General features: G+C 35.9%; 1 protein-coding gene across 4 annotated transcripts; it reads left to right on the top strand.

The window, feature by feature from the left end:
* Window positions 1-134: 134 nt before the first annotated feature.
* LOC142534088 (uncharacterized) lies at window positions 135-9,598 on the top strand. Of its 4 annotated transcripts, none has more exons than XM_075640998.1 (12): window positions 135-281; window positions 575-672; window positions 1,492-1,721; window positions 2,687-2,854; window positions 3,909-4,266; window positions 4,349-4,492; window positions 5,090-5,242; window positions 5,322-5,438; window positions 6,117-6,197; window positions 6,271-6,420; window positions 6,917-8,623; window positions 9,218-9,598. In XM_075640998.1, exons 1-12 carry the CDS (start codon window positions 248-250, stop codon window positions 9,281-9,283), a joined length of 3,306 nt encoding a protein of 1,101 aa, XP_075497113.1. In that variant the 5' UTR covers window positions 135-247; the 3' UTR covers window positions 9,284-9,598. The 4 variants fall into 4 exon arrangements, with proteins under 4 accessions (XP_075497113.1, XP_075497109.1, XP_075497116.1 ...); XM_075640994.1 differs by having other exon boundaries at window positions 572-672; XM_075641001.1 differs by having other exon boundaries at window positions 142-281; window positions 489-672.
* Window positions 9,599-12,936: the final 3,338 nt, after the last annotated feature.

The following is a 12,936-nucleotide window of genomic DNA, read 5'->3' as shown; positions in this document are numbered from 1 at the left end:
AATTTTTATTTTTAAATGAGCTGAACTAAAAATAAATTCCGTATGAAAATAAAATCTGCAGACCAAAATATAAGAAATATATATATATATATATATATATATACACACGCGCACCCACACAATTGCATCCAAATTGTGCTGGTGGAGACAGTCAGTGCTGCAATTGGAAGTAAATACGAGAAAAGAGGAAGACAACGTACGAGAAAAGAGGAAGACAACATAAAAAATCGAGGGGAGGGGGTGTTATATGGCCGAACATAATCCTGGCGCTGAAACGGCATGTAAGTGCAGTTGAATTTTTTGAACTCTTGATTTTGTCTGTTGAAACTTAATGGGTCATTTGTCATTGAATTTGAAATTGAGTTACTATGCAGGCGAGATGATAGTAAATGATCAATCACTCCATTTAAAAGTTGCGCAATTTATTTTCTGGATTTCTGGAGATATAATTTGAATATCTATTATTATAACTTTGCTAACTTTTCAAGGTCGTAGACATCTCTGGGCGTTATAGAATCTACAAAAAGTTTTATCACGATAGAGATTCTATGAATGCTCTTTGCTTTTTTAGCAGTGAGGTTATCTCAAAAGCTCAGGGAATTGATTGCTCGTGGCTCGCTAGATTACAATTCCTGGAAATCGTTGATTTTAGAGGTTGAAAATACTTGTCAGGTAACTCTAGATTGTTGTCTTTTGCCTTCTCAACTATTAATATCTTGTAGAATTGGACAGGACCACAACATTATTTTGGGATCAATAAACCTCTACCGGAAATTCTTGCTATGGAAACATGCTACTTGGGTCTTTGAATACTTTAAAGAGTTTATAGGGCACATCCATATTAGCTATAGTGTTTAGTAAAGTGGTAAACATTTTTTGGTATCAAATTTAGGTAATCGTTCCATTCTGATGAGATGCAGTGTCGCGTAATTAATGGGAGGGGATCTTAGAGTAGCAGTAACTATTCATATTGGAAAAACGACAGAGATATTAAAATTGAGCTGCTTTAAAATTTTAAATTTTGATCTACATGTCATCACTGTTTATAAATTTTGGTTGGTGAAGGGAGACCAGGCTTGCATATTATTTACATAAAAAATATGAAAATTCTCTGAAAGAAATGTTATGCTTGTTGAGGAACATGGTCAATTAGATACAGGCTGATACATTAAAACCTGCTGCAATTAAGGGCTAAAGAACTCTGAAAGCTTTCTATGAATTTTTTAGTAATTGATGGGCATCTGGTTAATGGTCTAATATCTATGTCTCAATTACAATTAGTGAATCACACATATTGCAATTTCACAATGTGCTTTATGAAATTGGAAATTTAATTAGCTGGCATATTGGATTGTAAAAATTTCTAAAGTTCCTGTAGTAGAATACAATAATAGGTCAGTCGTGAATGGCGATGTGATTGGATGTACGAGCGTATGCTTGTACTGAATTGGTTATTACGTATACTAAATCATGTGTGGTCATGAAATGCAGGATGATATAGATACAATTTCCCTGTCATATGATTCTTTTTTGGAGAAATTTCCGTTGTGTCATTGGCATTTGGAAAGATATGCCTATTGCAAGGCAAAGCTTTGTGGTACTCAAGAAGCCATTAAAATTTATGAAAGAGGATCGGGATTGGCAATGTTCTCAGTTGGTTTCTGGGTTGACTATTTTGCATTTGGCACAGCTTGTTTTGGAGATCCTGAGGATATTCGCAAGTAATCTTTATATATATTTATTGTAATGACTTTAATAGATAACTATTATTTCTGAGTTTTATTTTCATTATATTGCATGTTTCTTTTTTTTCCACAAAAACTCCCAGCATATATCCCACATTCATTCTCGAGACCAGGAGTGGATTTATTATCATTCTTTGCTATGCATTTCTCCAATGCCTTTTAAGTTATGGGAAATGGTTTTTTTTAATATGGGTGAAATTTAGAGCTTAGCTGGCATGTTTTGATATAATACATTATAGCCATTGAATTCTATGACTGTAGATTTTAAAGCTTGGAGTTATTGCCTACACTACATTTTGTAGCTATGGGTTCTAGAGTTTGTTTTGTGTATAATAACCCAAGGATGCCCAATAGTCGTGGGTTTGAGGACTTTGATGAAGAAAAGAGAGAAACTTCTGCAGAGTCAAATGTACGTCACTGGGATCTTTAAGTTACAGTGGTGATATGCATAGGGCTGGTAAGCCATTCTAGGTTTGAGACAGGCAAAACAGTCAAACCTGCAAATCGATATTATCGGCACATCATTGCCAAATTTCATTATTTGTTCTCTCAATGTTTGAAAAGGCACTATTAAAAGATGAGGCTGAGTTCTAGGTTGTACCCTCTAAACCAGCAAACTAGGCTTCTGTTTTTCGCAATTTTATTTTCCATGTCACAAACTTCAGTACATTATATTGCTTTGTTACTTTTCATCGCACTTATGGTATATCAACTATTTATGAAAATGAGGTTTTTGTCGAAATCAAGGTCATTCTCCAATTTTGATTTACTGAAAATTTGTTGCCTTGGACATTATATTACTTAAAGTTATTGAGTTGATAAGTTTGGACATTCAGCTTTTGCACATCATGATGCTTCCATGACTGAAATACTTCTCCTCCACTTGATTGCATTGCTATGCAAATTGGCTCAAGTAATTAATATCATGCTTTGTCTGACAGATTATTTGGAAGAGCCGTCTCCTTTGTTGGAAAAGATTACTTTTGTCACGCCCTATGGGACAAGTACATGAAATATGAATTCAACCAGCAGGGATGGAATTTTCTTGCACAAAGTTACATCCAAGCTCTGAGGTTTCCAACAAAGAAGCTGTATTTTTATTATGATAAGTATGTTGGGCTCCAAATCCCTAACAAAATGCTGAAGTGACTGCTACTGCTATGCATGTCATTTTTAATTTCTCACTTTTAACTCCTTGGTTGGGCCTCATGGATTGTACCTGTTCCAGTAGTTAAATCCTATTTATTTCCTTGTTTTGTACTTATTTCAGGCTAAATATTTACAATTTTCTTTAGGTAACACCAAGTAGCTTCTATTTTGAGCTTCCAGTCCCTTTTTCGAGTTTTTTCCTTGTGGAGCAGGAGCTGCAAAATTGTTTTCCTTTTTGCAGCCTTGGTCGTTTTCTTCGTTTTTTAATTATGAAAACTCCTGAGTATTCATATTGGATTTCCTTTTCTAGTGCAATTACTGTATTGGCTGAAAACAAATAGTTCAATCATTCTAATATCCCCCAATTTTCCTTTCTCCTACTTCTGAAATTCATACCTCAGCTCAAATACATAGCAACCTTGTCGCAGGACTGTTGGGAAAATCTTAATTCTTACTATAAAGAACTACCATGATCATATGTTTTAACCTTATAGAATTATGAAAAAGTTCATGCTGATCATCCGGTATCACCTCCATCAACAGCAACAGGATGGTTAAAATGTTAAAAATGAATAGAATGCTTCTAGTTTCATCTACCGTTTGTGCAGTATTGTTATATTGTAATATGAGATAAGTGCTGACTGCGAATGAAGCCTTCCAAATCAGTACGTGAATATTAATTTTACTGATTTCAGTAGCCTAACTAATATCTATGGCATAAAACAAGTGGGCTTGAAAGTAGTAATTTTTCAGTTTATCATTTGCTTGTCATAGCTTTTATTTCCGGTTCATTGTATTTTGTTTCTCTCTCTCAAATCTGTGCACCATGATTGAAGTACTGAGATTCTACAGAATCCAGCATATAGGTTGCTACCTGTAGTTGTATTTGATATAATTAAACATACATGTTTGGCCTTCAATTAACATATGGCTTCCGACCTCTACATTTTCTCTCAGATTCACCTTTTCATTTCATAGTCAACCAATAAACATGTGTTACCATTTATGCTTCAGTTTCAAGCAGTTTGTGGCCAATTTGGAAGAGGAGATAGAATATGAGAAGAACGACCACATTGAAGTAGAGAAACTTTCAGGTCCTGCAGCGATAAAAATATCTGGGGATGAAATCTCTCTTGTCGTCAAGGATTTGCTGGGTTCTTCTGATAAAGTCCTCAAGTGCAAGGCGCTGTATAGATATAGATCTATTGGTGAAGAATTCTATCAGGAATCATGCAATTTGAATGAAAAAGTAAAATGCTTTGAGACAAATATAAAAAGGCGATTTTTTTGTGTTACTCCTCTTGACGACCATCAATTAAATAATTGGCATCTGTATCTTGATTTTGTCGAGAAGCAAGAAAATTTGGACTGGGTGAGATTTTTAATACAGTCATCATACTTCACCGATATCTTGTTGTACTTATATATATGTGTGTGTATGTTTTTCTGGGCAGACTGTAAAACTGTATGAGAGGTGTTTAATATCTTGTGCGAGTTACCCTGAATTCTGGATGCGTTATGTTAATTTTCTGGAATCTAGCGGAGGGCGTGAGCTGGCTATCTCTGCTCTAGACCGGGCGACAAAAATATTTTTGAAGGTTCGTTTGAATTTATTCATATTCAGTTATTTGATTTTGGGATAAAGCATTAACACTCTCATAACTCGTTACATGTAAGTTCCCACCCATTTTGGTTGGTAGTATAGCGTGGAGCAGAAGTTATTCTTGGTCCTTGTGCTCGAATCGTCATTGATATAATTATGCAGTCTGTATTGAGGCTTTGTTTGTGGTTTAACTTCTGAAATTAGGAATTGAAATACAGCTGAGATACATTTTACCTTGTGTTGTTTAGATAAATGCAGATTTTCTTTTGTTCTTATCAAAATTGTCTCTTTCTGAACTTTTTGTTGTTTCTATGTATCTCAATTCTTTGCAATGAACTTATAGCCAAGATTTTGAATATGACTGTGTTATGCCACACTTCTTGATAGAAATGCATGCATTATTCTAGTATCTCTTTTCAAAAGATGCACTTTTCAGATTTTTGTTTTTAGTTTAATTAAAAGTTCTATAAACCTGTTGCCTTAAGTTAAATTTTATTTTTTAAGGATTGGAGAAGTGTGGATTTTGCCACATTTTATCAGAATTTTATTATATGGGAGAATGAGATTTTTTTCCTGTGTTTACACCTCGCAGAATGTGCCGGATATACATCTATTCAGTGCAAGGTTTAAGGAGCACCTAGGAGATGTGAATGGTGCTTGTGCTTCATTGCAGCAGTGTGATGCAAAAACTGATTCCATCTTTTTTGAAAAAGTTGTAACAGAAGCAAACATGGAAAGACGCCTGGTGTGTTTTTTGCAATGTTGCATATATTAATGTATCTTGATCAAGGACCTTTGTTAAGAAGAGATGGTTTGGACTTTAGGGAAATTTGATTAAAGCTTCTACTACATATGAAGAAGCGCTCAAAACAGCAAAAGAGAAGCAGAAGATTCATATTCTTCCCAGGCTGTATTCTCATTATTCCCGATTCACCTTCATGGTATGGAAATTTTTATTAATCCTACTTCGACTCGTCAGTAGTGTCAGTTCTGTATGGTTTAATTCTTATAGATAGTAGCCTTTTGGTGCCGTGACAAATAGAAGAAATGAAGGGCAAGAAGTCAGTTGCCATTTGTAAACGGTTGACAGAAATGTAATGCTTGTTACCATGTTTAGTCCACTCGCGTCATAAATAAGTGTTCTTTGACAATATTTTATTCTACATGCCTATGAAGCCGTGATAAGTTATAGTTGTGTTCATATCTCTTATAATTTCATGTACCTGCGCCCTGCCTCTGTTCTGAGTTTGTGTGCAATTAAAGGCCATAATTGGCTGTAACATTTCTGGTGTTCTAAATACACTTGCATGTCCCCCTCTTAATCACCTTTTTTTCATGGTTTTGCAAACCTTGTGTAGCATTTTTCATTATTGCTCTTCCTTTCTTGAAACACATTCTGCATGTCAATTATTAAACAGTGGTGCATCCACGGGCAATATTATTATGAGTATGAAGCAAGAACCATGCTGTGAATGTCTTAGGATTATATCTTACAAACATGTAACTCTTTTGATCCTCTAGAATTTTAATTGACTTTGATTTTAACACTCCCTATTGTATTTTGTATTATTGACTTCATTGGTCTGATTATTCTCTGACTAAACCGAACTGCTTGATAGATAACAGGTTGTGCAGATGCTGCTAGAAATATACTAATAAATGGTGTAAAAGAAGTACCCAATTGCAGATTCCTTTTCGAGGTACTCGGTGTGCTGTTATATTGTTTTTTTCATGACCAAGGTCAAACAAACCGATGGTTCCTATTCAGTGCAGGAATTGATAAATTTTGCAATGACCCATGAAGGGTCAAACCAAGTGAATGTGATCGACTCAATCATATCGGGTGCCATTTCTCCAGGATCAGATGAATACCATGGTTTGAATGCCAAAGATCGAGAGACTATATCGCTCTTGTTCTTAGAGGTTGGAGTTTATCTTTATTTTAGTCTACTTTGGTGGTATGCTGGTATTTATGTATTATTTTTTGAAGTCCAATTTGCTCTAAACCTCTGGGGATGTTTGTAAATAAAGATATTCTTCTTATGTTGTCTTAGAAGTAACCAATTTGAATGAAAAAGAAGCGGCGGCTGCTTTAAAGCTGATAAAGGTGAATTTTTTTTACAAAATATTGTGAATTCTTTCTATTTAACTAAAAGCATTTGGGCCGAGTATTAGGTTGGGATCTACTTGTAGCAAATGTCAGAACCTTTGTGGTCCATATCTCATGCTTTGTTATATCCAAACTCAGGACTATTATGGTTAGTTATGTGGTAATCAAGGATTAATATGCTTTGCTATCCATTCTCCACCCCTTATGTTTTAAATATATCCTTTATTTTTTTACTCTATTTTCATGTTCGGGAAAAGTAATTTACAGTTCTATGTGACATTGGTTTCTAGTTTTGGTGGAATATCGCAGTTTATGAATCTTTGTGGAAGTGTGCATGATGTGATGAAGGCGTGGAACCGTCATATTAGCCTATTTCCGCAGTTCCTGAGGAGTGAGCCTTATAAACACTTTGCATCAGGCAGTTTTTTGTTGAACATGGTCCAGCTTCAAGTTGAACAAGGTCCAGTGAATGGTGAAATCGACCATACCCAGGTTATGGAAAAGCTGTCACCTCAGAAGGACAACAATTGCAAGGAAATAGCAGAACCAGTGTATGCTAAAGCTATTGTTCCGTCTGACAAGGATATGTCACAAGGCAATGAGCCAATTGATGGTTTGTCATGTCAATCAAGAGAAGACAAACCAGGACCAGTGGATGTAAGTGCAAAATTAACTGAGTCCAATGGGAATGTTTTGATCTCACACAATTCAGTTCGCGATTTCTCATGCCGGTCTAAAGTAGAAAAACCTGGACCTATTGTTGTTTCTGCTGAAACCATTGACCAGTCCGCGAAGCAAGCTTTGACCAAATGTGAGCCGGCTAATGAGTTTGGCAAGTTAACAGAAACAACTGATCCTGTTGATCAACTTAGCCTGTTGGATCATGAGTTCAAACATCAGAATCTGCCTGTTCCTTTGGAAAGTACTAATATATTAAATTACAGAGAGAAGGAAAATCAGGAGTCAATCCCCATATCTTGTGATGTGTATAAAGCTGAGGTAGTTGTATCTCCAACCAGCAGTCCGATTATTGAATCTCCACTCTTTCATAATGCATCAGAAAAAGATGGATCAGTGAGTCAGCAGAACAGTACTATAACAAATATGCCTGCAGATTCAAAAGAGCCTTCTAAAACTGGTGTAAACTTGATTGAGAAAGTCACAGCTCCTGGATATACTAGTTCAGGGTTTCATGAGCGAGCAAAAGATCAAGAGCAAAATAATCATCCAGGCAATGAATCGGACAGCAAAATGCTGATGAAGCAAGGAAATATTGAGTCAAATTCAGGAACGCAAATCTGTGGCCATTCAGCAGGGGTTATTCAGGAAACTACAAAAACTGACCATGCCGGGCAAGTATGTACGACGGTTCCACCAAGCGATGCATCTGCTGCACAATCTCCTCTACTGTCCTCTCCTCTGGTTTCTTATCCTCAACAAAATGTGCAACAAAACAATTTACCAAGCAGTCAAGATCCTTGGCAAGCCCAACAGAACATGGCTATGGACCAGATGCTACAGTATCATTACCATCAGCAGCATTTGGGGCAACAGCACTATCAGCAGCATATGCAACAGCCTTTATTTCAACTGCAACACCAGTATATGAACCAGCAACAATATCAACAGCATCAGCAGCACTTGCAGCTGTTGCCTCAGCAATATTATGGCCAAGATCAGCATCAGATAACATACTGTGAACAATTTCACCAACAATTGCAACAACATCATTATTACCAGCAGAATCAACAATTACAGCATGGTCAGGATCCTCATCAACTTCAGGAGTTCGCCTACGATATGAATCAACAAGGATATCAGCAACATGTTGCAACACAAGGACAGCAGATACCTTTGCTGCAATACCAACAGCATCAACAGACTTATCAGCATTTTCATCAGCAGCAATCACATGGAGGGCATCCCCACGGTCCAGAACACCTTCGTCAGCAAGATGAACAATTCCATAAACAACAAGAACTCAGTTCAGGACAAACTATGAGCAGAAAACAAGAGGTTTGCCTTGAAAATCAACTCATTTTCTTGTCACAGCTTCTTTTGTTTCTCTGTGGAAAACAACATGAAAATGGCCAGATAAAGCATTTTCGTACTATTTTTTCTTGAAAATTGTTCAATATTGATGACAAATTAGTTTGAGTACAATGTTATCTTTTCCCGACCCGGTATTAGTATGTTGCCCGCACCTCAGAAGGTCAAACAGCATGGTTTTGATTGGGATGTTTTTAAGCTTCAATTCCATCCCATCCCTTCTGCAAAGAGGCGAAGCAATCTTAGATGATCTAGCTGCATATGAAAGTCTGAGATTGTGCTGAACAATCTGTTGGAGGTCCTCAATAAAGTTTAAAAGTGTCCGTGAAAGCATTATTACAAAGCTTCTGAAGTAGCACTACTTGCAGGAAAAATGTATCAGGCTTGAGTTTTACTATGAAACGGATACTTTCAATGAGCTAAAGATGAATCCATGATATACTAATTCCCTACCCCCCTGCATTTTCTATATGTTTGTGTGCATGTTTGTTTGTTGGGGTGGGGTGTTTTGGATACAGTTGTACCATCTGGAATTCTTTCTTATCAAGTAGTGCACTGCAGGTTCCTAAGAATGCCCCACCAAATCATGATGGTGCATCTGAATCGTGTAAATCTCCACATATTTAACTATGATACTGAGAGCTAGCGGATACTCACAATGAACTCCTCACATGAATAGCAGCAGTTTAACATCAATGCTATTCCTCCTCATACGCCTGATATGTTTGAATGAGTTAACTTATTTTGGTGATATCTAGATCATCTTGCTGCAGTCTTCTCAACCTCAGAGAGCTTGGATTTGAGTTATTGCATCTGAAGTGAGAAGTATTAGCATGTAAAAACAGTTTCATACTCCATAAAGAACACTTGTTTTAAACCAATGTGGATATCTCCGGCAATGCGTCAGTTTTGGATGTTTGATATGGCTCTCAATTTATTGCATATTTCTATCGCTCTAACAAAACTAAGAACTCGGTGTATGCCCATGAAATGCGGTGTTGATAGAATCTTCTCAACTTTTTGTGGGCCGTGCATTCATTTGGACTTATTCATGCTTTCAAATTTATGCCATATCTGGGTAAGACCGGCCAAGAATATAGGTAAACTCGCTGCAATAGCGACGTACTTCTTTTCGCCAATAGCATACCAAAGTCGAATGCATGGATGAGTGGTAGAATAGTAAATCTGTAAAAACTTCAAAAAAAATTAGTGAATCAGTTGTTATCCATTGTTGCTGGAGTAACGACCCTATGTTTTTATATGATCGAACTTGAGTACTTGCTATAACATGAGTGCATAGCACAACCTGGATCCAATGACACCTTAATAATAAAAAAATATTCATGTGAGGTAAAGCGTAGACGTCGTTATCCCGGGCAGTCATATTCTCGAGTCCAGTTAAATTGGTCGCGGGACTCAGCTCAACAGTTTACAAGAATTCCAGGCCTGGAATTTGTGGATATGATGGAACTTTTTACGCACTAATTTTGTTTCGTTAAAAGATATTCATGCCAAAAACCCCACAGACTCAGCTTCATTAAGATTGTGCTCCCTGCCTCGACTGTTGCACGTTAATTTTAAACTCCCAAGAGCACTAACCAGAAATTATCGAATTATCGGACCAGTGAATGTTTCCGCCGCTGTTTTCTAAAGTTCCAGTGAATTACCATTAGCTTCTTCGCGTGCGCGTCAATCTTATCACTCCACTATTAACTCATATGTCAACCGTTTCATACTCAAGTTCTTACCTTTTTCTCTCTTTCATCGACCCTTTAAAGGAAAACGATTTTGTGTACAAAAGTGAGATTATTACCATATAAAAATCAAGAATGCAATACACAGTATTATATGTTGTCTAAATGGAGGCTATTTTTTCCTGTAGCCAGGAACTCGATGTTTGAAGCAGAAAGTTCCAGGAAATTGAACTGTTGGAGGGGCGTGGGCACCCAGGACAAAGTTGGATTCTAAAATTTAATGAAATCAATACAGTGGAACAGGTGTAGTCAGGGATTATTCTTTCAGAATGATTGTTTATGCCTACTCAAGAATGATGTCATGATGAGATATATTTTGGTTCAGGCACGAAAACTTGTTGGGTCAACTTTATTGGTAACAGATGAAGATAGGCAGGCGCTAGAAGAAGGCGAGTTCTATACTCGTGATCTTATTGGGATGAAAGTGATTCTTTAGGTGTGCTGTCTTAGGTTGGAACTATGCCTCATTGGGTGTAAAGTATTTGCTTTGAATTTATTGTTGTACACATATATCCAGCAATGTCACCCAGTTCTAGAAATCAACAGAACAGTTATTTGCAAGGAATTATTTACCTTTATAGTTAAAATAATTTGTGGTATGCCATTGACATATTTCGATTTCAGCATCTAACTAATGAGAGGTATAAAGTTCTAGTAAAGCACTCATTGAATCGGCCTTTTTTCGCTCACTGTATGTCATCTGATCTGAGCTTCTAACAGGTCTGGTTTTTGGAAGAAGAGACACTTCCAGTTGTCAGCAGCTCTCTAAATGAACAAGGCAAGCATAAGATATTGATGAAGTCACCTTGGGATTTCCTCCAAAGACCAGTTGTGTCAGGTGGTTTTATCTGCTTACTTTCATCCCATGACTTGTCGGACCGACTGAGTGAGATAGGCGTGGAGTATATTGAGGTGAGACACAGTGTTGACTTGTTTATCATCTCGATATATTGATAATTACATATTATGTTCCCTGTCCAGTCTCCCTCTTCTCTAGACATCTACTTCCTCATTCCAGATAATGATTCGGGCCTTCTATATGTAATAACAACTTGGGCTATGTCTAGTTTATGCAGTTGTCCAGTGACCGAGAAGAAAATATTATATTTAAATTGAATGTGAGATTATATATACCAATGAATATCAAATTCATCGTCTCCCTCGACTTGTTTGCTTGTTTTCTCTGACAGGTTTGCAGTACCACTGGGAAACACATGCATGGTAGTTTATTTTTAGGCCTAGTTGATTCACGCAAATCAAACATGGAATCCGTCTCTATGATGCTACAATGTCTGAGGAACACTTTGATATGTTATTCTCCATGAGTTAAAGAAGCAATTGGTGAACCACATAAACAAACTTCAGTTTCACGCTGTTCTTACGTCTCATTCATATGGTGAGAAGGTTGAGAAGAATATTTGTGTGTGTGGATTCTGAATGATGTGTTGGAAAGGGTACAAGAAGTTTTGTAGAGTGAGACATAGTTTGGTATACATGATAGGATAAACATGTCATATATAATATAAAGATAAGTTAATGATAAATAAGACGTAGGATATTATATTTAATGTTTGATATGATTTTAATAAGAGTGATTAAATTTATATATTAGATTGTAATGACAAAATTAACCTTATCATAATAAATTTTATAATTTCAAAGTTGTTGCTTGAGTTCATATTTCTTATATGTTCATGCGCCGAAAATACTTGCATGATTTATTTTTTTACCTAATTTTATATATTATATAATATGATAATTGAGCCCTTAATTTTGTGAGTCAAGTCAAATATAAATTTTTAAGGTTAATCGATTGATACTAAAAATTTTATTGAGATTTATACAAATCATTTTTATAATATCTCGAGTTCATTTATATAATATATATAAAAAATAAATAAAAATATTTATTTGATTTTAATTTCTACCTACAAGTGAAATGATAGAATAATAGGGTTTATGATTTTTATATATTGAGGGCAATTAAGTCATTTGTGGTGTTTTTATCATTAAATTAAAATTATCACATCTCATAAAAGGGATAATTTATCCCTATATAAAATTAAAATTTATCACGGGCCCATAATATTATCATGAGCTTTCTAAAAAGGTACCAAACATAAGATAAAGATGATTATTTATCAATCTATCTCTTATCCTATGTACCAAACTATACCTAAATACATATACTTCGATGTTTGAATTTTGCTCTTTAACACATGATTTATGTCTTTAAATAGAAGAAATAATTGAAAAATAAAAGTAGAAACTCATTCCTTCGGTGTTATCTGTGTCTATCAAATCTTGTAAGTTTTCTTTGACTCTACTGGCTTATACCTATACAATTTTGAAATTTTGTTCATTCTTAGACGTGTATCACAATCAACCTCTCGTTCATCGATCCATCGACATCGGGAATCTAGAGGTGGCTTTTGCAGATTCAATAGGTAACTCATGTGCGTGTAGCACTTTTGTCACGTAGGTTCAAGAGGTGATTCTCATATCACGTAGCACTTTACTCTGCAT

This window comes from Primulina tabacum, chromosome 2 (genome assembly GCF_025594145.1).
Source record: "Primulina tabacum isolate GXHZ01 chromosome 2, ASM2559414v2, whole genome shotgun sequence".
NCBI classification, from domain to species: Eukaryota; Viridiplantae; Streptophyta; class Magnoliopsida; order Lamiales; family Gesneriaceae; genus Primulina; species Primulina tabacum.
This window is presented reverse-complemented; position numbering and strand designations above follow the sequence as displayed.

Excerpts from the sequence above, each read along its gene's own strand:
- LOC142534088 (XM_075640994.1), top strand. The coding sequence starts at position 248 with ATGGCCGAACATAATCCTGGCGCTGAAACGGCAT. Across the intron at positions 673-1,491 it reads AGGTTGAAAATACTTGTCAG|GATGATATAGATACAATTTC; the intron begins GTAACTCTAGAT and ends CATGAAATGCAG. Across the intron at positions 8,624-9,217 it reads CTATGAGCAGAAAACAAGAG|GTTCCTAAGAATGCCCCACC; the intron begins GTTTGCCTTGAA and ends AGTGCACTGCAG.